Source organism: Typopeltis vanoorti, chromosome 4, assembly GCF_054136105.1.
Source record: "Typopeltis vanoorti isolate ZY-2024b chromosome 4, IOZ_Tvanoo_1.0, whole genome shotgun sequence".
NCBI lineage: Eukaryota > Metazoa > Arthropoda > Arachnida > Uropygi > Thelyphonidae > Typopeltis > Typopeltis vanoorti.
The window spans coordinates 12,966,145-12,989,238 of record NC_143552.1 but is presented as its reverse complement, the minus strand read 5'-3'; the positions used below and the strand labels follow the sequence as shown (position 1 = coordinate 12,989,238).

At 36.8% G+C, this 23,094-nt stretch overlaps 1 protein-coding gene across 2 annotated transcripts in view; it reads left to right on the top strand.

The window, feature by feature from the left end:
• The window catches only part of LOC150107113 (TBC1 domain family member 12-like), a 223,581-nt gene that overhangs the window by 190,592 nt on the left and 9,895 nt on the right, over positions 1-23,094 (top strand). For both annotated transcript variants that reach the window (XM_090391005.1, XM_090391004.1), the window contains exon 11: positions 16,320-16,423. In XM_090391005.1, the coding sequence (XP_090247131.1) occupies positions 16,320-16,423 (104 nt within the window). The remainder of the gene's footprint in view (positions 1-16,319; positions 16,424-23,094) is intronic.

Sequence of the window (23,094 nt, the reverse complement as noted above, 5' to 3'; positions counted from 1 at the left end):
CGGCAGCATACAGCCTTCCTGTTGACCTTGGATGATGCACAGAACAGCTTGTTTCTACAAAATTTGTGTGCCATGTATAGATTGTGCACCTACTATGAGGTTCTTTGCTGTATTGTGTGCAGAAATTCTTCTGAACTTGTGTTGCAGACTTCGTTTTCTCAAACCAAGTGATGTGACATATCACACCATCTAATGTTGTCATTTAGTAATAAAGTTACGTGACCAAAAATCGATGTTTCACTACATTGATACTCGCTCTGCTTTTGTACGTCTTCTGAGTGATGTTGTATACAGCCTTTTGAAACACCCTGTATATCCATCGTTAGATTTTACCTTTAACCAACTTTCTAATACTTTAACCACCACTCCTGAGATATCGATTAGTCTGTTATTTACTACTTCTGCCTTGGAACCACCTTTATGCAATGGAACTATCTAATCCTCTTTTACACTCCCTTGGAACCTTGCTGGAGCTGAGACTACTATTGAACAGCATTATCAGAGGGGCTACCAGTTCTCTTGCATATTTGTGTAGCACACATGCTGACATGCCATCCAGTCCCACTGCTGTGTATTTATATTGATATATTTCATTATTCCGAGCACCTCCTGTTCAGTTGAGATCAACATTAAACCCTTTGCAGAATGATCCTTCAGCAACAACTATTTCTTTTGCTTCTGTCAACTTCATACCAACAGCATTGATTAAAGTCATCCTTCCATAGTCATTCTCCCCCTTTTTTACTATGTAATAAAATAAAAATATTTTGGATTTACCTTGGCCTATTTATCTAATTTTTTTCTCTGTCTGATTTGGCCTTTCTTATCATATTAGTCACCCTTCTTTCTTGAAGTTTGTAGTGCTCATAAGTAGGCTGATCATTGTTTTTTCTTTATATTCCCTTCAGAATGTTTTTTGCTTTATATCTCTACTCATCTGCTTAATCCCCACTTGGTTTATCCTCTGACTGTGGGTATGCGATCTGATACTGCTTCTCACAAACTGTATCTGACCACTTCCTATGTACTATTGATCCTTTTCCTGTAGTTCTAAGATGCCTGTTAGGTCTTTCATAATTACCAGCTGTATATATAGTTCACATAAACCCTTTCTTGACAGAGAATTCAACATGTTTAGCAACCTCCCAGAACAAATCTGCATGATCAATCTCCCTGATTATAGGGAGTATCTGCATTGGTTATGGATGTGTCTTCTGATGCTATTACCAGATCCAGCACTCTCAAACTCATATTCCCTTCCATGTCATTTTCTTTCAGGTAATTATCCCTTAGCAACTGTTTAAAATTTGACTTCTGTCTTATGTTTCCATAGTGGAAGTCCCCTATAATAATTGCTTGGTCTGCACTTGTCTTAATCTGCTGATGCATGGTATCCATATCTTCCTGTGGGTGCCCAGTCTGTAGCAGCAACCAACAGTATATTTTGTCCTATTATCATATATCTTGCACTAGATAGCATCAAATGAGTCATTTCTTCAGCTATCATCAGCAATACTACTTCCTGTCCTGTTCCCTTTATCTTTCCCGAAAATACAATATCCTTTTACATTGTATCCATGTAACTATATGTAGCAGTAACGAACAGTATATTTTGTCCTGTTTTCATCGATCTTTCACTAGATAGCCTCAAATATCCTTTTACATTGTATCCATGTAACTATATCATTTTCTATCAACCAGTTCTTATGGATGCCTATGAGTTTTAGCATTTGTTTATATGCATTTCAACATTATCTTGTACCTACATTTAGCCTTGTTTAATGTCATTACCAGCCTGTGAAACCTATGAAATTGCATTCTGCATGGCATAATTTCTGTACGCGCATGTGCACACACTCATTTCTCTCATGGTGGCTGAACTCGCACTTGACTGCATCCATTCTCCCCAAATACTTAGTTTCCTAGATTTTGCACTTCCAATCTCTAAGCAACTCTCTCCCCAGACATCTAACTCCAAAACCATTCAAAGGCAGTCAGAACTTGTACATATATAGTACAAGTTCTTTTTGTCCATCAAATTTGCTCCATTCTTCTTGAACAATCTTCTCATTTCGTTCACAATCACTGCCCTTCTTATTTCACTCCTGTCACACCAAGGCTGCAGACTCACAATCCATATTTTCTCGCTTTTCTTTTTTGCTTCTATCAACAATTCTTTTATATCTTCTGTCATTGCATATTTCTCACAGTTCAAATCATTCATACCAGCCAAAACAATAAATTCTTTCACTTATCCCTTCTACAGACTAACTTAACTAACATTCTTGAACTTCATCTTGGGAACATACTTTCTTAAGTATACCTCTTATTGAATCTCCATACAATCATTTTCTTTACTCTCATTTTCTCACGCATTCATGTTTTTCTTGTTCACTTTTTTCTTTCTACCTTCTGATGCACCACGCAACAATTGTTTTCTCCATTCACTCTAGCTCACGATTGTCCTGTCAGGGATCCTGTATTAGCATGCTGTTTCACTCCTTACTGTCACTTTATCATCTACTTCTTTTATTCATATGTATTTCACATTCTGTCATTCACTACTTTCTGTTGGATTTCTCTTCCGCTTTCTCTATCTTGTCATTTATCATTAATGTTAACTACTTCATTCTTGTGCTTTCCACACAACTTGGATTTCTTGTGTTTACGAGGATTGTTTGAAAAGTTTGATAAATTTCCAGTAGACAGTGACACAATTCATTCATTCATACTAGTGTTGGCACATAACATCTTTTTCATAGTTCTCGTTTGGCAAACATTTAAAACGTGTTCGCATTTTTCATAAAAATGGAGTAAAACGAGTTTCGTGCAGTGATAAAACACTTATTTGAAGAAGTGGACGGCCACGCAGATCAAAGCTGAGTTAGATGCAGTTCATGAGATTCTGCACCAGCATTAAAGACTTTATTTTTTGGATAAATGAGTTTAAACAGGGTCGTAAGTCCATCGAAGATGAAGCGTGCTCCAGATGCCAGACTGAGGTCACTAGGAAGGAAATGATTGACAAACTCCATGGTATCATTATTGAAGACAGCCAAGTGAGATTGCTGAGATTGTAGGCATTGCACATGAAAAAGCTGTGTGCTCAATGGGTGCTGCGATTGTTGACTTGATCAAAAATACATGCAAAAAAACATTTCAACGCAGTGTTTGGCGATGTTTAATCACAATTCGCAGAAATTTGTGCATTGATTCGTGACTGTAGATGAAACTTGGATCCACCACTATATACCTGTGTCCAAGTAGCAGTCAAAACAGTGGACAATGCCTGGTGAAAGAGCACCAAAAAAAGCGAAGACCGTTTTGTCAGCTAGGAAGGTGATGGCCAGTTTTTTTGGATTCCCAAGGAATTATCATGATAGATTATTTGGAAAAGGGTAAGACAATAACAGGAGTCTATTATGCATCATTGTTTTACCGTTTAAAAGAAGAACTGAAGAAAAAAACAGCCAAGATTGGCACAAAAAAGTGCTCTTTCATCAAGACAAATGCACCGTCCCACACATCGGCCATCATAATGGCAAAATTGCACAAATTGAGGTTCGAATTGGTTCCACGTTCCACATCCACCGTATTCTTTGGACTTGACCCCATGTGATTTCTTCTTGTTCCCAAACTTAAAAATTTGGCTCGGTGGGAAAAAAGTTTTTTCGAATGAGGATGTCATCAAGGCTGTCAACTATTTGCAATTTGACAAATCTTACTTATTAGATGGGATGAAAAAATTGGAACTCACTGAACCAAATGTGTAGACCTTGATGGAGACTATGTTGAGAAATAAAGGAGATTTTTTCCAAAAAATGTGTTTAACTTATTTTTTTACCAAACTTTTCCAATGTGCCCACTTTATTCTTGTTTTCATACCATAAACTATACATACTGATGCCATGAAAAATTATTTCTGAATATCACATATTAAAATTCACACACACACTACTTCATTCTCATGCTTTCTACACAATTTGGATTTCTTGCACTTGCATATGAAACCTTTCCGATGTGCTGTCTCCACTCTCGCTTTCATACCATAAACTATATGTGCTGGTGCCATGAAAAATTATTTCTGAATATCAGATATTAAAATTCACACACACACACACACATACATACACACTTTCAACTTTGCAATTTAAAGTAAAATGCTACCAAAAATAATTTCTAATATTACTAATATTCACTAAAATAAGACTATTCACTAAAATAAGATTTTTTCTGTATGCTACTTGCAGTATGCTAGTGCCACTAGTCGTATATTTCAGTACTGCCAGTAATTTAAAATGCAGAAGTGCAGCTGAAATAGATGATATTCAACCTTAACTGCTGGAATATGGAAATGTTAAATTTTTACAGTAGCCACATTCTGATCATAGTGTAGTTTATAATTCAAAAGATGTAATCAGAAAATTGGATTACAGATATTTGGCATCACTGAAAAGGTGAATGTGAAAATTGCACATGAATTTCCCTACTAAGTTTTCCTGGTAAGATTTATGTGGCAGTACTTGATATGAGATTAAGAAATGTGAAAAGAAACATGTTAAAGATAAAGCTGAGTTCAGAACAAGTGGGAGTAGTCAGGATCATATTTTCACTTCAAGCCAAATTGTTAAAAAATCAGGAATAAAATTAGGACTTATATTTCAGTTTAGTAAATTTTGAAATAGGCATAAAGTAAGATGCCAAGAGAAAAGTTTTTCAAAATGATAAAGTTTATATTGTAATTGAAATATTATGCTTTAGGTATACAGTGTGTGTGTGTGTGTGTGTGTGTGTGTGTGTGTGTGTGTGTGTGTGTGTGTGTGTGTGTTTATATTCCTCAATAAACAAGAAGTCAAAGGACCTATAAGAACATCAATACAATGTGTGGGGTGCAGTGAGGGCTGAAGTTTTTTGAAGAACTGCAGGTTGTAGGTGGTTGGGAATACTTCATCAGGAGGGCTGTTCCAGAGGATGGAATAAAAGAGGAAGAGGAAAAGCAGGTTAGGTATATTTGCAGTTGCACTGAAAAGGAATGCTGGGCAGCTTCTGTTCTTGCATTAACACGTGAACAGAAAGTAAAGTTTGTGTGGAATAGACATAGTACTGGAACATTGCATCTGTGAGATAGAGGTTGAAGTGAATCTGTAAGAGAGGGAATCATCTATGAGCTGAATTGCTTTTCTCTGGACATCATCAATGTTTAAGGAAGCAGCAGTGAGCGCTATTCTAATGTTGGGCAGATTTGGGATTTTTATAGTTAAGAGTTGAATGGTTGTGAATTATCATCTTGAACACCTAGTCCTTAGGATGCCGTTATGTGATGCGTTTATGCCAGGAAAGAGTGAAAGTAAATGTTACTCCAAGTAGAGATCTGATCATGTCAACTGATTTGTGTATTACTGAGGATAAAGATAGGTGAGCTGAAAGAAAAGCAAGACTGTTTTGGTGACACTAAAGGTGATCACGTTGTCCTTACTCCATTGAACTGGTTGTTCACTGTAATGGTGGATGGCACCCTCTCTTCAAGCTTTGCAACCAATGTAGGAGTGCTTCAGGACTCCATTCTCTCACCTATCCTTTCTCTTATAAATAAATGACTTGCTCTCAATCACTACAAATCTTCTCTTCTATCCAGATGGCACCACTGTTACAGCACTCAAAGAAAAAACTGACCTCAGTAATACACATGTCACCAGACAGGATAAACTATCTCTCCTTGGACTAACATTTACCTTCGACCTCTCTTGGCACAAATACATCAATAGCTTTTACAGCTTATAAAAAAAAACTAGGCATTCTTTTACACCCACCCATTTACTAACCCTATACAAATTCCAAATCCACCTATCCTTAGAATACCATTCACACATTTGAGGTGGTGCACCTAAAACCTCCTTAAAAATTCTTGATGCTGTCCAGAGGTGAGCAATTCAGCTCATAGATGATCCTTTCCTCACAGATGGTGTTTCAGCTCTGTCTCTTCTGCAAGTACTTCCATGGTTTAATGAATCGTTCCTCCACTTGCTGTTAGGCCTGTTAAAACAAGAGTAGCAGTTGTCCAACATTCCTTTATAGTACAATTGCAAACTCTTTGAACCTGCTTCTCCTCTTCCTCGTTTATTCCATCTTACCTATCTTCTTGGGAGGGACGCACTTGGAGGACCTCACCCCCTACCAAGCACTTCCCTCAGGTGGCAGATGAGGGGAGCTGAAGTGGATTGCTACGAATAATGAATAAGGAGCCATGGATGAAAGGCACACTTCAGAATCATGGTCAGGAGAAGTGCTGTAGACCACTATAAAGATGCCAGCAAGTAGAAGAAGAAAAAGGCCCCCAGTCCTGTGTGGCTCTTTGCAATCCCACCAAAGTGGTGGTGATAAATCTGCAAGAACATGGATGCTAAGAATCCTGCAGAAGGTAGACCACCATCTGGAAATTCAACCCTATTTATTGGTGCTTTCAACACTCTAACTCTGTCTTCTGACTCCCATATTGATTTCTTGTTTCGAGAAATACAGAACGTAAAGTTTGATGTCTTTACTATTTGTGGAACCTGAAGCTCTGAATTAACAGCAAAATGGAACAATGGTAACCAAATTTTCCTGGGAGCTGCAGATCCTCCAGTTACAAGGGCTGGATGAGTTGGCTTCTTCATAATTTGAAAAGCTAACTAAAAATATTATTTCTTGCACAATCTATTCTGAACAACTAGGAACACTAAAATTAAAAATAGGAAAATCAGGTACAATAAAAAATAATAGTAGTCTATGCACCTACTTCAACAGCTGACAAAAAAAGAAATAGAAAACTTCTATGAACACCTATGAGAAGCATTACAGGAGAAATACAACATACACTATAGTGTGCAGGAATTTCAATGCAAAGATTAGTACATGATCTATTGACAAAAAATACATTGGACCATGGGGTAAAGAAATGAACGAGATGAACTCCTGGCAGAATTTGTTGAAGCAGAAAGGCTTTACATTATGAATAGTTTCTTTAAAAAGAGAATTTGTCAATCCCCCAATGGAGAGACAAGAAATGAAATTGATTTCATTCTGACAAATTGCAAAAGAATAATAAAAAATGTTGAAGTCATTGGAAAAACCTACTGTGATATTCATTCAGACCAACGCCCAATAAGAGCCACCCTCAAAATACATTTGAAAAAAATGAAGAACGCATACGTGCATAGTCCAACTATAAAAAATGCTCAAAACAGATAAATCCAGAAGAATTTAGAAAAAATGTGGAAGAAACTGACTGGAAATTAAAAAAAACATCGAAGATTTAACAAACTTTAATAATCATTTATTGAACTGCAAAGAAAGAGCCTCCTATGAACTTCCTCCTAAGACTAGGGAACACCTATCAGCAAGAACGATAGAACTATTGAAGAAAAGAGTACTGAAAGATATGGGAAAAGGCCGTTTAGAAGATAAAATTATCTGTAAACAACTGACACAGGACATCAAAGATGACTACAATGGTACCTTGGTTTGTGAGCATAATGTTCTGACTTCTGACTAAGATGATTACCCACAATCCTGAACAGCTTGTGATCATGTAATGCTCAGCAGACAAAGTGTATAGGTAATACTCGTATTGCAAGACCTCGCTCGTTTATCAAGTTAAAATTTATTAAAAATTTTTGCTCGTCTAGCAAAACACTCACAGACCAACTTACTCGCAATCCAAGGTACCAGTGTATAATATATATAGAATGACAAACTTGGCAGAAGCAGCTAGGCTCCGTAGCAGCCTAAAAACAAAGTAGGAAAAGAAATGTCTAAAGCAACTGAAGCCATCATAGACAATCAAGGAAACAGACACGCAAACAAAGGTGAAATGGAAAAAAATAAAATCATTTTATGTGAGAACCTTTACTTATCTAAACAGGTAGTCACAGTGCCAGTACCAGATGAAAATTTGGAAATACCATCTTACCTGAAGTAAAAATGGAAATTTTTACTTCTTCAGATAGGATACTTGATGGTATCCTACCTGATGATTTTACTTTATGGTATAAAATCCAATGAATTAAAAATAGGTGGACAAGTACTCTTTAAAGCTCTAGCAGAAAGATTTACTCGATATATACAATTAAGAAAAGCACCTACTGATTGGAAAACATCAAAGAACATAATTCTGCATAAAAAAGGTAAGAAGGAAGACATAAGTAATTACAGACCCATCTGTCTATTATTATCACACACAAAATATTTGCCAGAGTCATCCTAAACAGAATACAAACCTCCATCAATGAAAATAGCTGCAAAGAACAGGCCGGTTTCAAAAAAGGCTTTTCGACAATAGATCACATTCAAACTACTCAACAGAAGGATGCAGAGAATACCAGATTCCACTTTGTCTTCTTTATAGATTTTAAAAAGGCATTTGACACTGTTGAACATAATGCAGTATTCCAAGCTTTAATAGAACAAGGAGTAGAAATAGCATACATCCAGCTCATAAAAAATATCTACAAAGAAGGCACAAGAAATATCACTCTTTTCAATCATATGTTAAATTAACATATGATTGGAAATTAACGTAAGTAGAGGAATATGTCAGGGCGATGTCTTATCACCTAATCTCTTCGCATCTACTCTGGTGGATATCGTCATTCGAAAAACTGAATGAAAGGTGGAATAAACATTGATGCAATGTTAAATATCCAATTATTCACCAACGATGTGATATTAATATCTCACTCCCCCGAAATATTAGAATCGATGCTGAATGACATAAGCCAAAACTGCCAAAAAATTGGATTGAAAATACATCCAGCAAAACAAGTTGGATGAAAAACAAATATTGTAAAGATTACACACTCTAGAATGCACACTATCGAAAAAGTTGAGGATTATGTCTACCTCAGACAGTCCATAAAAATTAATAACGACATATCAAATGAAATAGCAAGGAGAGAAAGAGCTGCTTGGATAGCCTTTGACAAAATAAAATCAACAGTCACCAACCAAAACGTAGATATAGAAATAAGAGCCCACCTTTTCAATAGTCACATCTTACCAGCATTAACTTATGCCAGTGAAACATGGAACACAACTTTAAAAGAAAAACTAAGCTTAATAAGAACTTAACATGCAATAGAAAGAAGAATGTGCAATATAAATAAAATAGACACCCAGAAATCACGAAGAAGTCTGGACCCAAAGATGTAATAAAAGCAATCTACAACAGCAAAAGTTAATGGGCAGGACATCTTACCAGAATGAGAGATACCAAATGTACAGTCAGAGTAACAAACTGGTATCTGAGAGATACCAAAAGACTCTTTATGACCTGCAGTCATGCAGAAATCCTGACTGAAATCACAGGTCCATCAAGGTAAACCTGTCCTCTGGAACAGCCTTTCCCATGATATGTTTTCTGATGATTTCAGCCTACAGCTCTTTAAGAAGAATGCCAATGGGTTGCTTCTTTCTCAGTTCTTATCTGTACACCTCACATCCAGCACTGATGTACCATAGGTTCTTCATCAACCAATCTTCATACCGTAGGTTGATGATTTTGAAGTTGGGATGTTGTTTGTCAAGTGAGTAGGATGAATGGAGAGTGCTGTCTGTAAAGTTGTGAATAGGATTTATGTATAGGAAAAGGAGAGTGATTGGAAAGAACCCTGGGGCACTACTGCATTAGTAGTGAAACTTAAAGAGCAGGATACATCCACCATGACATGCATTTATTATAATTGCAAATTCGGAATCGCAGGAATCACGTTATCGTTTATAATGCCACGAATTGTGTGCAGCTCCTCAAAAAGAGGTGGAATAGTTTTAAAAATGCCATCTGTGTACCATGTTGTTGATTGTGACAATAACTGTAGATCTCATTTAGTAGAAAATATCAGCAATCTGTTGCGGCCAGCATTGCTGTCATGCAAAATGAACTCTTCATTTCCATAGGTGATTTTATATATAGGCGGAATAATGAAATTACTTAACGAATTTGGATTTGGTGGTACCTGTCCTGCTTGATTTCGGGTTCTTCGAATAGACTTCTTTACAGAGGCATTGCTCGGCATTTGGCCGATGACGGCAGGAGATATTTTTGTGTATGCTTCCATGATAATTCGATGAGTTCCATCGTTAGTTGTACTGGCTCGATGTTTAATCTCATTAAGTAGCGCTTCACTGCTTCAACCCATGCCATATTACCAGCATGATTATGTTGGTTAATTCGTTTGATAATGTTGTCTCCAGCTGTATGAATACATGCATGGCAATGCATTTTTTGAAAAACATTTCCAAAAAATCTTTTCATTTTTCTTTGTCTTTTATAACTAAATGACCATTATCACTCAATTTACTCTTCATCTTCTCGCTTAAAATAAATTCCAGAGGCATCCTGCAATAATTGTAATTAATTTATAAATTGGTTCTTAAACTTCTAACTTTTAAACATTTACCAAAAGTAAAAAATGTCGGGGATCGGACTTCTGAGAACACGTGACATAAAACTTTAATTTGAAATTTTCAGTGCAGAACTTCACTTTCAAAAATCTGAGCATGAATATATTCACAGTAGCAGCTCCAACATAGTAGTGAAGCAGCAGCTTTTATACTCTTGGAACCAGTGGTTAAATTCAGCCAGGCTCTCTGGGTCCCCAGAACATTTTTCTGTTTTGTGACTTTTCTCTCTTTATGGTAATTAAGCCTAATGCAAAACAGACAGCAATGACAGGTTATTAAGAAGTGCATATGATTGGTGTGGTATTAACACAAGATCATGTGATCGAAAAATAAAAGCAAGCCGCTAGTTGAGTTGAAATGCTAACTCTTCAACCGAATTCCATATGTGAAACTGCCATAACAACATTCACTATTTATATATATTCCTTAGTTTAACTCGTTCGGTTCAATTTCATTGCTGCTTTGCAAAACTCGCACACATCTAATTAATAACAGTAGTTTTTAGTTAGATACTGTGTTTGCCATATGGTTTTGCTTGAGTCTATACAGCATAGTTTCTGTATGAGGGGGACATGTGATTCATTCATTAGTGTTGTTTTTTATCCCAGTTGTCTCTAATTACACTATTTGTTGAGAAATATATTACACAGACTGCTCATACCTTATTCACTGACATAATAAAAGTAATCGTTTTTCTTGCCTCTGTTATATAAGGGCTATTGGGGAGGGTGTGTTGATTACCGTGGGAGCAGTCAATATCATCCGAATGTGCATGTGTTTTAGCTTTTTTTCATGTGCGAGGTATATGCAAAATGTTTCAATTTCTTTTTTCAAAAAGTAAAATCGGGCGTGGTGCGAGTTATACACGGGGGCTAGTTATATTCGAGTAAGTACGGTATTGCAACTGTGGATAAGTACATTGGTACCTTCTTTAACCCTGCTGAAGTCACGATCGAAAAAATTGCAGCTTTGGTCTCATATATTCAAGAGATACATTCATTACTCGTATGTAGTGAAATGCGATAAGACTTTAAAAAAAAAAAAACACTACAAATATAATACATGATGGTTTATTTATTTTTAGATACTGACATCGGAGTTTGCAGTATCTCTCAGATACAATTTATTATCAAATATCACACACCTGTTAAACCAAAATGAATTCAATTTTCTAGCGATTAACGCTTTCAGCAAAGTTTTTCTGCAATGAATTTTCCTGTCGATGCTTTTTCCCCGCAATCAATTTCTGCACGATGAATTATCCATGAACCACGTGACCACTGAAGATATTTGGAATGCCTGTACTAATTACTTTTGAAAAATTGTTAAATTCGATATTAGGTAACACTTATGGAAATATCCAGGATGAATACAGCATGAGTACATTGTCAGTGGAAAGTGAAAAAGTTTTCAGGAGTCTGAAAGAGATATTGCTGATAACAAAAGAATTGCAACCAAAATCTAGAATTTTAGCATGATGGCAGGGTCATTGGGGGCAGTGTTTTTTTGGGGGGGGGGTGGGGGGCTACTTGGTGTGAGATAGAAGTTAAAAGACAGGCCAAAATATATAGCTGGTTGCTGCTATGTATCAGGGAATGCAGCAGATATAAATGCCATGTATCAGCAAATTGGTGAGCACACAGCAAGTGCATAAATTCAACTGTGGGAGACCTAAATTGAAAGGAGGAAATGGAATTTATGTTGCTACTAAGAAATAATTATATAAAATAGTATGGAATGGGGATTTTGAAAGTAATGAATCTGATAATATCATTAGAGAATTTTTCATAACCAAGGTTGAAGTTACCTCAAGTTGAGAGTGATCACGAAATCTTGAACTGAGAGGTGTCTAAGCCTGAATTTTCATTTAAGGAAGGGACTGTGTAAAACTGCAGGGCCAGTAATCAATACATGAAGGTAGTTTGGAGTGGTGTCATGGCAGGAAGATACTGCAAGGAAATAATATTAGCAATCTGTGATAAATAGCCAAAGAATATGTGAGAAAAGCAATATTAGGATAAACCCATAAAATCCAGGAGTATAATGTAGGTGGAAGTTAAATGGATAAGTTAAATAGCATCAAGGAGCTTAAAAAAAAGTTGTGGAAGAAATATAAAAGGCATAGGTTAACCCATAGAAAAGGCATTTGCATCCATAGTGCTAAGCTGCCAAAAGAAAGACCATTCCAAGTTTAGTTCTAATCACTGACTAGAGGAACTTTTTCTTGGCCTTTCTTCAACTTGTTCCCAAATTAGTCACTCTCTGGCATGGGAAGTATGGTTTTTAATCTTACAAATCAAGAAAATCGACTTTGGAACTCATTATATTAACACTTTCATTGCCAAGCTGAAAATTGGAATTTTGTGTGGTGGCCAATTTTTTTTTATTTTTTTATTTAGTTAGCGACGTCCATGCGATAACGCGTGATCGGTCGCTTGGTGAGAACTCGCATCGCGCAATATCGCGTGATTGGCAATGAACATGTTAAACTGTAATATGTAGGATACGTGTGTAGAGGCTTAAGTGCTGTGAGGACATCATGTTGGAGGCTTAATGGATTTTTTTACAACACTCAAAAAGAATTAAAATAGAATTTAATACTTTCTATATTTCGTCCTAGTCACCAGGACATCTACGGGGATTACAAAAACAATTAATGTAACATATACATTAATTGTTTTTTGAAAAACGAGCCATAGACTCAGCCCCACTCAAACCTTCTATCTGGCTAAGATATGTAGATGTTGTGTTCTCTATTTGGCCTCATGGCCCAGACACGTTAGACTCCTTCCTCAGTCATCTCAATAGTCTACATCCAAGAATCCAGTTCACTATGGAAAAGGAAAAGAACAATTATTTACCCTTCCTAGACACCTTAGTCACACGCCTGCCTAATGATACACTTACCTTCACCGTATACAGAAAACCCACACACACAGGCAGATACATTCACAAACTCTCCCACCACCACCACCCCTCTCAACAATATGGCATTATTAAAACTCTTACCAAGAGAGCCCACAATCTTTGTTCCAGTGGAACCGCCCTCACTACTGAGCTTAACCACATACACAGCACTTTCCTCTCCAATGGCTACAGCGATCACAGTATCAAAAAAATAATCAACTCCTCCCCCATTCCCAGTCCTTCTCGTCAACAAGATTTTAAAAATGCCATCACCATACCCTACATCCATGGCACATCCGAAAAAATAGCCAAGATACTAAAACAGTACAACCTACACACAGCATATAAGCCCCACCGCAAACTTGCTACCCTTATCCATTCTACAAAAGATCAGCTCCCTCCTCTCTCTCTGCCTGGAGTTTACAAAGTGCCCTGTTCCTGTAAGCTGGCGTACTTTGGACAGACAGGCAGATCAGCATCCATCCGTCTAGAGGAACACAAGTCTTACATCTTCAAACACAACTATGGCCATTCAGGCTTGGCTGACCATGTTTTGGACACCACCCACAGGGTATCATGGAAGAAAACCGCCATGCTCCACCACAGCAAATTCAAGAAAGAGAGACTTTTCTTAGAAGCAGCAGCAGCTCTCAAAAACCAACCAAATCTCATGTTGAAAGTTTATTTTTCACTTGGTTAGAGTATAATAAATTAAGTTTAATCCTTTATCCAAGTGTGAGCAAACAAAGTTTGCACCTGAAAGTATCTTCAGGACTGGGGTAAGGTGGTACAACACCAGGGCAACTCGTTGCAAAGGTGGAGCAAGATACCAACACTCCTATCTCGGTATCTCCTATAATGCAAAACACATCTCCTTGCGGATATGTCTAATGTTATGCATTAAGGGAAGGGCCACTACCCAGACTAGTTTCGACCTTTATTGAGGTCTCTTCAGTGGGAGCCAGGCCCAAGTGGAGATACCAGGCAGAAGCATTAGCAGGTCATCTCTACCTATAGGAGTTGCCAAATGGTGTGCCACCCTTTTTTAATAAATTACTCTGGATTTAGAGAAAGATGTTGAAAGTTTATTTTTCACTTGGTTAGAGTATAATAAATTAAGTTTAATCCTTTATCCAAGTGTGTGCAAACAAAGTTTGCGCCTGAAAGTATCTTCAGGACTGGGGTAAGGTGGTACAACACCAGGGCAACTCGTTGCAAAGGTGGAGCAAGATACCAACACTCCTATCTCAGTATCTCCTATAATGCAAAACGCATCTTCTTGCGGATATGTCTAATGTTATGCATTAAGGGAAGGGCTACTACCCAGACTAGTTTCGACCTTTGGTAGCTTGCTCCACCTTTGCAACGAGTTGCCCTGGTGTTGTACCACCTTACCCCAGTCCTGAAGATACTTTCAGGCGCAAACTTTGTTTGCTCACACTTGGATAAAGGATTAAACTTAATTTATTATACAACCAAATCTCAATAAATACGGTTGCATTAAGCTTCCGAAGATTTGGGAAACACTCATCACCAGAGTTCCCACCTTACATTCCAGGCCACCTACTACTGCCCTTAGAGGGCGCTCTACCTAGATAGGACTTTAGTGTCACCCACGTGGTTGGGCTTAATATTGTTTGTTATTTGTGTATATGTTACATTAATTGTTTTTGTAATCCCCGTAGATGTCCTAGTGACTAGGACGAAATATAGGAAGTATTAAATTCTATTTTAATTCTTTTTGAGTGTTGTAAAAAATCCATTAAGCCTCCAACATGAAGTAATATGTAGGGTTAGGGACCATGAGATGGCAGCAGTTGTGTTCCATACCCTTTTCCCCAGATGTCATTTAAAAATCAATCCTTAGCCAGGTATGACTGGCTATGGATGGAGATTGCCTCTACTCTCCAATTTCTAAATTGAAATTTTACTCATTATTATGTAATGAGTAAAAGCAAAAATTAACATGGAAGAATAACTAATTGTTGAATTTCTGAGTATCACTTTGCAAGGGTATATCATCCAGGAAGAGATAATGCAGTGACTGATGAAAATAAAGTACATGAGATGGAGGTGTATAGGATACTATGAAATCTCAGCATGAATATAGTCATGGGAAAGGTTGAGGGCAGCTTGTATGTTAAGAGAAAAGTGCAAAAAGAGATTTTGGCACTGCCTTCTGATAAGGCTATTTAATTTAAATCTCAGCACTAGCTGAGATTTAAATTAAATCAAATCTCAAGGGAGTGGAAAGAGAATAAAATAGTTTCTTTACATAAAGGAAGTTGAGAAATAGTTGGCAAATGGCAGAATTTAGGAATAGGTAGATAAGGAATGTGATACTCTGACACAATTCAGCTTTGTGGAGCTTAATGCCAAAGTTGCTTGCTACACTTGCTTTCTACAGTGAAGTAAGCTGCTAAATTGGGTATGAAATTACTACACTTTGCAAAGTCAGTTGACAAGATACTGTATTTATGGCAAAGTAGAATCCAGGAACAGGTAGGTGACCAACGGTGTGCCACAAGCCTCTGTTCTCAGGTATTAGCTTATTCTCAATGACAGCATACTTGAGCAAGTTATCACCTATCACTTCTTTATAAATTAACCTAGGCTTTTTTTGTTTATCTGCTTTGCTATTCATTGTATTACTTACTTCAAAACAGCTATTTCTCCATGCCAATATTTTGTTGTAAAAATAAATTAAAAACATGCTTCAGTCAGTGACTAAATACATCAGCAGTGCTTCTCCCTTTTAGACATTGAGAAAATTTTAATCATTTTTATTTTATTTCATTTACAAATTTCTCAAACTGAATTCAACTCATCCTTGTGCTTAATTTAAATTTTTATGTATAAATATTGGATTGAAAATCAAAATGAAAATTATATCAGTTAAGTAAAATCTTAAGTTCTATTTTTATTTATTTATAGCTGTTTTTTTAGTTTAATATATTAAATAATTTCAACAGGGTCTATACACTATTCAGCAAATCTTTACCTTTGGATGTTGCTTGCCGAGTATGGGATGTTTTTCTTAGAGATGGAGAAGAATTTCTGTTTAGAACAGCTCTAGGTATGTATGCAGCAATGAGATAATGCAATTTGATATTTCAAATATAATGCTGTATAGTTTGAAAAGTGTAAAATGCACCAAAAAAATCAGAAATATATGTATTGGGTGCCAGTATACAATCAACATGCACTGTAACAGATACTGTTAATAGCAGACAGTATTCGTAATAACAAACTACTAAAAATCCATTAATGTTGTGTGGTGAAGAACTCCATAACTAAAGACGTTATGGAATTATTCAAAAGAAACTCACCGAGGCCAACCTTCCACTATAACAAACTATTCCTATAATTTTTGAGTTTGCTATAGTAAAAGTTAATTATATTAACTAATAAAACAAAACACAGCAAAAAGTCCTAGCTATATTTCATACTAGCAGTGTTGTTACAAACTCACAGTTCACTATAATACACTTTGATAGTCTAGTTATTAGCAGGTGACATCCTTTAGTAGGGACAGTTTGAGAAAGTCCAGCTGAAAGCTTGTTGAAAACCATTAGAATGCCTTAAAAAAACAAACTTTTTAACTGATAGTAGCAAGTCTCTATAGCTTTGAAATTCTGAAGATAAAAAAAAAACTTCTGAAGGTGGTTTTCAGAAAAATAACCACCTTCAGACCCAATAATATTTTCTCCAAGAGAGAGATAGAGATCCAACTTCTATATATATCTCCCATACACCAGTTTTTAGATTTGGTGGGGATAATCTTCAATTAGATTTCCAGTACCTATCAGGTTCATGGTTGTCAGTTGTGCATGTGATTATCAGCAATAAAAAAAATATACTATGGGGAATATGGAAAATAGTGTTGAATTTCCCTCCCTATGTTGTGGAGCTTGTGCCAGGTTATTAACACCATTTGGAGTATTGTATTGTTCTGAAGGAACTCAGTATCTTTGAATATAAACCATTTCCAGGTTGTTGTTTTTTTGGAGAACCACATCCTGAACCTCCTTCAGTGTTCTGAGTAAAATTCATTTTTTTTTTTTTTCCCATAGAGTAGATGCTTATTGAATCTCTCTTAAAGCACCTGCCTCTTTGGCTTGAACATCAGCATCAGTCCCTTGTGATGTCTGTTATCAACTAATTCAGTTTGATATTTGATATCAAACTAATCGATTTAAATTGGATTTATTTGAGATATCTGCCGGCAAAGGTTGGTCGATTGGTAGAGCCTCTGCTACTAATGGCTCAGTTAAGTAAGTTTGAGCTTGGTTAGTAGTTGGAAGGGGACCAATCATTCGAAGCTGTTGCACACTCTCCCTCGATGAAGCTTTGGACTCTCTGGAGCTGTCTAATAATAATTCATCACCTGTCAAATTTTTTTTAACCATTTTTTTTTATTTAAAAGTAAAATTATGTGTTCTCTAACTTTTCTGAATGCCATGCATGTTTGCTCGGTTGCTTCTTGCCTATTTATACTCATAACTTTGTATGCCACTGTCGATTAATAGAAATTATGTTCTAGGTTTGCTTTTCTAATTTGCAGTGTGAAGCAGTTCTATTCAAAACACATGATACTTTTCTTTTGGACTTTTCATTGCATAAATTGCAACATCTATAGTATATCTTATACACCTATCAGTTTGAGATAAAATAGTCTGAAACAAAGTGAGTGCATATCTATTTTTATTCTCTTTCATCATCAACAAATTCCTGCCAAGTACACGCAAGGGGTGTACAGGATATGATAGTACTACATGAAAAATTTACATCATTATTAACTTCCTATCTACAATTTTCCTCCAAATCAGTCTGTTACTTGTCAAGACTCCGTTATCAGATCTTATATTTCTATCGTCTAAGACACATTGTACCATATCAATCCACCTATATCTAGGTCTTCCTCTGGGTCGTTTTCCTGAGAACTGGCAGAGAACACTTGTTTTGCTAATCTTTCCTTGCCCATTCTATTTAATCATCAACAAATTCCTGCCAAGTACACGCAAGGGGTGTACAGGATATGATAGTACTACATGAAAAATTTACATCATTATTAACTTCCTATCTACAATTTTCCTCCAAATCAGTCTGTTACTTGTCAAGACTCCGTTATCAGATCTTATATTTGTATCGTCTAAGACACATTGTACCATATCAATCCACCTATATCTAGGTCTTCCTCTGGGTCGTTTTCCTGAGAACTGGCAGAGAACACTTGTTTTGCTAATCTTTCCTTGCCCATTCTATTTAATCATCAACAAATTCCTGCCAAGTACACGCAAGGGGTGTACAGGATATGATAGTACTACATGAAAAATTTACATCATTATTAACTTCCTATCTACAATTTTCCTCCAAATCAGTCTGTTACTTGTCAAGACTCCGTTATCAGATCTTATATTTCTATCGTCTAAGACACATTGTACCATATCAATCCACCTATATCTAGGTCTTCCTCTGGGTCGTTTTCCTGAGAACTGGCAGAGAACACTTGTTTTGCTAATCTTTCCTTGCCCATTCTATTTAATCATCAACAAATTCCTGCCAAGTACACGCAAGGGGTGTACAGGATATGATAGTACTACATGAAAAATTTACATCATTATTAACTTCCTATCTACAATTTTCCTCCAAATCAGTCTGTTACTTGTCAAGACTCCGTTATCAGATCTTATATTTCTATCGTCTAAGACACATTGTACCATATCAATCCACCTATATCTAGGTCTTCCTCTGGGTCGTTTTCCTGAGAACTGGCAGAGAACACTTGTTTTGCTAATCTTTCCTTGCCCATTCTATTTAAGTGACCATATCACCTGAGATTAGCTCTGCTAACGCATTCCTGGATGCTGATAATGCCAGGTTCTTTCCTAATATCCTCATTTTTAATATGATATTGCCATTGAAGCCATCTGTTCATGCCTCTAATCTTTCTCAGGACTCTCATATCTGTGGTCTCTAGTCTTTGGTCCAAGTGTTTTACTTCTGACTCAGCTCTCAGATCCATAAGTTAAAACTAGTTTGAACACTGTCTTGTATACAGCCAATTTAGAATTTAGTGTTTCGACTAATTTCTCTCTTATTCCATATGAATTTATTCAATTAACTTCCTACTATACCAGCTTTCTTGATTCTGTTGTCCATTTCCATATTTAATTTACCATCTTCACTAAAAATCATGCCAAAGTAGCTGAAATGTTTTACTTATTCCATAGGTTCTCCATTCACAACGCAGTTGACGTTTTCAATGATTCTGCCTATTTTCATTGTCTTTTTATTACTGACCTTCATACCATATCTATTACAGCAGCTGAAAGTTTATTTTCCACTTGGTTAGAGTAGATGACCTGCAAATGCTTCTGCCTGATATCTCGACTTGGGCCTGGCTCCCACTGAAGAGACCTCAATAAAGGTCGAAACCGGTCTGGGTAGTGGCCCTTCCCTTAATGCATAACAATAGACATATCCGCAAGGAGATGTGTTTTGCATTATAGGAGATACTAGGATAGGAGTGTTGGTAGCTTGCTCCACCTTTGCAACGAGTTGCCCTGGTGTGTACCACCTTAACCCAGTCCTGAAGATACTTTCAGGCGCAAACTTTGTTTGCTCACACTTGGATAAAGGATTAAACTAAATTTATTATTACAGCAGCTATTCAATTTAGTCAGGGAATCTTGCAGACTTGTAGCGGATTTATTTAGAAGTATAACATCATCCGCATAAAGAAAAGAGCTGACATGAATATGTCCAATTTTGATACCAGTTTCCTTCATAATGTGATCTATATAGATAATGAATAACATCGGGGATAATGTACATCCTTGTCTCACACCAGATTTAACATTAAACCATCTTCCTGTACTACTTCTAACTGCTGACTTACAACTCAAATAAACACTAAGTATTGCTTGATATAATTCCCCATTGACACTATATGACTGTAGCCTATTGAACAACTTCTCTCTTGGCACCTTGTCATATGCCTTTTTCAGATCTACAAAACTTAAATAGAGATCTTTGTTATATTCCCATGATTTCTCGACTATTTGTCGTAAAGTGAAGATCTGATCCTGACAGCCTCTGTTTGGCCTGAATCCAGCTTGTTCTTCACCAAGCGTTTCTTCCACAATTCTTCTGAACCGTTTCTCAAGTATGCTTGCAAAAATCTTACCAGAAACACTTACAGTAGGGAAATACCTCTTAATTCTCACATTCAGTTTTATTTCCCTTTTTATATATGGGTTCTATGAGAGCTCTACTCCAATCATCGGGAATTCGTCCCTCTGACCAAGCCTTCTGAACTATGCAGTGCAGCCACTGTAAGTCTTTTATACTGCCATACTTCAGCATTTCTGGTTGATCTACTCCTGCTGCTTTTCCACATTTCAGGCCTGGGATGTCTTTCCTGACTGTATGTCTGTGGAGTGTTTTTACCACTGATTTTTTGAAGTAATTACTCCATACTTTAAGGATATCTTTTTCTCCTGTTTTCATATCACCTTTATCATCTCTAACTCCTTTTACAGCACCCTTTCCTCCATTTCTAAGCTTCTTCAGCAATCTCCAGAATATTTTGTCACCTTCTTGATATTTATTTTCTATGTTCTTGCCATGAGTCCTCCTCATGGCAAGTCTAAGTCCTCCTAAGTTCTAAGTTTTCTAAGTCCTCCCATGACTTTTGTTTAGCTAGTGTTACACACTGTATAGCTTTCTTACATTTGTCTCTGTATTCTCTATGAGCACAAGCTGACTTATTTGCAAGGAACTTTTGATATGTTTTCTTCTTTTCCTTCAATGTCTCTTTAACTTCCTGTGTCCGCCATAAAGTTCTGATTTTTCTATCAGAGAACCTCACCACATGCCTCTCTGGTTGAATCAATCAGGGTTGTCTTCAAGACTTTCCACTGAATCTCCAAGGTTTGTTTCCTGTTCTCAAACTACTTCATTTTTTATTCAATAATCTTTGTGTATTTTAGTCTACAGTTCATTCACATCTGAGAGCTGCTCAACTTTTATTCGCTTTAAAACTTTCTTACTTGTTATTCTTTTCAATATGAAATTCAATTTTATCCTTCTCAAGACTAAATAGTGATCACTTCCAATTTCAAATCCTCTGTACACTCTGGTTTCTGCACCAGCGGGAAAACATCACTATCAACAATAACACAGTCAATGAGACTTTTCTTATTCCTTGCCTCTTCTCTCCATGTGAATTTGTGCACATTTTTATGTTGGAACGTGGTGTTAGTAATATCCAGTCTATGTTCTGAGAAGAAATCCAACATGTATTTGCCATTATTATTATTACCTTTGCTCTTTTCTCCAAATTTTTCCAAAATATTTTTGTATGTCTGACAATCATTTCCTACTCTGCTATTTAGATCACCAACAAGGACCAACTTTTTCCTTTTTCATTGTGTCAGTTGCTTTCTCTAAAGCCTCATAAAATTCCTCCACTTCTACCTTATTAGAACCTTCTCTGGGACCATAGGCACAAATAAGTCTCATTATCCAGTTCCCCATTCTGATATTTGCTCACATCACTCTACTTGAGACTGCCTGCCATTCAAGAAGATTAGCCTCGTATTTATTGTTAAATGCTATGGCTACTCCTTCTTTCCTTTGATTGTCATTGCTTGAATATAACATTTTAATAAATTTAGTTTAATCCTTTATCCAAGTGTAAGCAAACAAAGTTTGCGCCTGAAGTATCTTCAGGACTGAAGCAACTCGTGATAAAGGTGGACCAAGCTCTCATCACTCTTTGTCTCAGTATCTCCCATAATGCAAAGCACATCTCCTTGTGGAAATGTATGATGCTATGCATTAAGGGAAGGACTACTACCCAGACCGGTTTCGACCTTTATTGAGGTCTCGTCAGTGGGAGCCAAAACGAGAAGTGGTGATACTAAGACTGAAGCAATGGAGCGGTCATATTTCTCTATATGAGTTGCCAAAAGGTGTACCACCTTATTATTAAATTACTCTAGATTTAGAGAAAGATGGGAGTTTTTTTCCACTTGGTCAGACTATAATAAATTTAGTTTAATCCTTTAAGACTATAATAAATTTAGAAATCCAAGTGTAAGCAAACAAAGTTTGCATTTGAAGTATCTTCTGGACTGAGGCAACTCGTGGTAAAAGTGGACCAAGCTCTCATCACTCCTTGTCTCTGTATCTCCCGTAATGCCAAAATGACAAATTTTCATGCTGGCTGGGGCTTCGCCTGGTTAAACAAGACATCTCCTTGTGGACATGTATAATGCTATGCATTAAGGGAAAGGCCGCTATCCAGACCAGTTTCGACCTTTATTGAGGTCCCGTCATTTGGAGCCAGACCTATTGCTCAGAAAGATCTCACCGGTTTTTGTATTTTTTTATTTCAGTCACCCCTATTATGTCGATCTGGTACTTATCTAATTCCTCAGCTAGCTCTATTTCTTTGTCATTCAGGCTTATGTCGATAGTACCGATCTTTCACTCTAGTGATGTTGAGTTGGAGTGTGTTTTCAGATTTGTTCCAGTAGCTGAGATCACCCTGGTTCCCTGGCGAAAACAACAGGGGCCTTGTTTAACTGGGCGAAGCCCCAGCTGGCATGAAATTTTGTCATGTTGTACCATCATTTTGTATTTTGGTGTTTAAGCCAATAAGAATACAATTTGCTCAGCTAAATCCCAAATTGCCAGCCTATTTGTCATTTGTTCAGTATCCAGGTAGATTCTGAACAG